Raw genomic sequence first — 2,050 nt, 5'->3', positions numbered from 1 at the left:
AGCGTGGTTTCCATGAAACTTTGGGAAATGGGGTGTCTGAGAAGATGGCCTGAAGTTCCTGGGTGACGGATCCAGAGCTGAACTAGTAGAGCTTTTCACTTTGTCACGTTGTGGGCAGGCAGTCCTGCCACCCAACAGCACCTATGGTGGCTTAGCCTGCAGGAGCAGATGCCACCCTGAGCCCAACACAGTGACAAGGAGTTGATCTGCAGGGATTTTTTTTTTTTTTTTTGGTGGTGCTGAGGATTTGAACTCAGGGTCTTGTGCTTGTGAGGCAAGCACTCTACCAAATGAGCTATATCCCCAGCCCAATTTTCAGGGATTTGCAGAATCCTTCTGCTGTGCAATAGCCAGGCCTAAACATTAATCACCTCCCGTAAATAACAAACAGGAAGTGGTGTCAACGGCCAAAATAATACCAAGATCTTCTGAGACAGCTTTGGGACCAGGCCAAGAGGGGCCTAAGTAGGCTTGCAGCTGCTCTGAGGTCCTCCAAGGGCCCCAAATCTAGGCCCACCCGGAGGCTGACCCTTTCTGTGTTTTTCTTTTTTCTTTTTTTTTTTTTTTAAACCAAACACATTTCCATTTAGTGCCAGGAATTTAAGCAGAGTCCTGAAGTGGAACTAGCCAACTCATACAGTAGTAAATAGAAAGGAGAGCAATGATCTTGGCTTCAGGTGTCTGGTTCAGTGGTCTGTTGGAATGTCATACATAAGTCAAACTGCAAACAACTGCTTTATGGCTGTTGTCACTGGCTGTCACTTCTATCACAGAACCATACTGGGAATGGAAAAAATGAGCACCATTTCTCACCATGTTCTGCCTCCTGCTCCCAGTTTCTCTGTGCTCCCCCATATGCAGCACAGACTACCCCATCAACTGGTTCAAGAAGACCAACAGGAAGGCGCCAGTCATTGTTCAAATACAGCCAGGCACTCACCTCTACAGCAGTACTGTGGCTTTAGCCTGGACTCCTACAAAGGAGCTCTAGCAGTGGCAGCTGGGGAGGGTAAATAGACTTCCTGCTGAATGAAGGAAGTTAGGTGAAATGAATGGGTGGGCCTCAAGGGTCACTTGCAAAGGGATTAGAAGCAGTAAGGAAAGAAACTCATTCAGGCAGCTGCTTTTGACCTGGAACTCCCAAACCTGCTTGCTGCGTTCCCATGGAAGTCAGTGGGGTGGGAGGCCATATTCTCACTATCGAGTCTTTTCAGGAGCCAGAGCTTCAAGGCACAAAGCTCCTGGTTCCTTATTCTCTCAACCACCCCCATCTCTCTTTTCTACTCTCATTCCTTGTGCTTCTTCTTATGCTTTTTCTTCTTTTTCTTCTTTTTTGCCGCCTTGCTATCTTTTGATGTGTGCTTTGCTTTCTTGCCTGTATCATTCTCAGAGTCTGAGCTGTCAGAGTCAGACGACTTCCTGTCTCTATGTTTCTTTTTCTTCTTTTCCTTCTTTCTTTTCCGGGAAGAATTCCTCAAAGGATCAGGTTTCTCAAATTCTGCTGACTTTGTCTCTTCTTTCTCCTCTTCCTCATCAGGTATCAAAGAATATCTGGTCCCACCTGGCTGCATGAAGCAATCTTTTGCAAAGTGGCCTTTACAGCCGCACTTTTTGCAGGTCGTGTTCAGCACAGCCTCAAGGGTGATCTTCTGTCCAGTGTAATCCTGGAAGGACCGCCTCCGCCTCTCTTCTTGCTCAATGATAACGTTGTTGGGATCAAGGTCTTTCCCAGTCCCTTGGTTGACAACTTTCATGGAGAGGGATACTTTTATTCTACCATTTTTCATCTCTCGGCCAATCAGTTTCACCCACACTTTGTCTCCGACATCTACTATCTCAGAAGGCTTGTCCACCCGACAGGAGGACATGTGAGTTCGATGGACCAGACCTCTCCTTGGAAAATAGTGTAGAGAGCAGGCAAGTTTTCCATGGTCTCAGGTCTTCCTGAATTCATCCTTAATGTTCTACGGCTCCTCCATTTCTCTTCTGCTAAAGCTAACTCAAGTATCTTAGCGTCAGCTCCTGCTCTCCCCGCCGCCGTATTGCCCGA

General features: G+C 47.1%; 1 protein-coding gene across 1 annotated transcript; it reads right to left on the bottom strand.

Annotated features, from left to right (window-relative positions):
• Positions 1–569: 569 nt before the first annotated feature.
• Positions 570–2,050, bottom strand: LOC306667910 (zinc finger CCHC domain-containing protein 17). Its single transcript, XM_079150818.1, has one exon. The coding sequence runs from the start codon at positions 1,866–1,868 to the stop codon at positions 1,287–1,289; it is 582 nt and encodes a 193-aa protein (XP_079006944.1). The 5' UTR covers positions 1,869–2,050; the 3' UTR covers positions 570–1,286.

This window comes from Sciurus vulgaris (assembly GCF_902686455.1).
Source record: "Sciurus vulgaris genome assembly, chromosome: 8".
Classification (NCBI taxonomy): Eukaryota; Metazoa; Chordata; class Mammalia; order Rodentia; family Sciuridae; genus Sciurus; species Sciurus vulgaris.
Note: the sequence above shows the minus strand (reverse complement) of the source record. Positions and strands in the feature narration are given on the sequence as shown.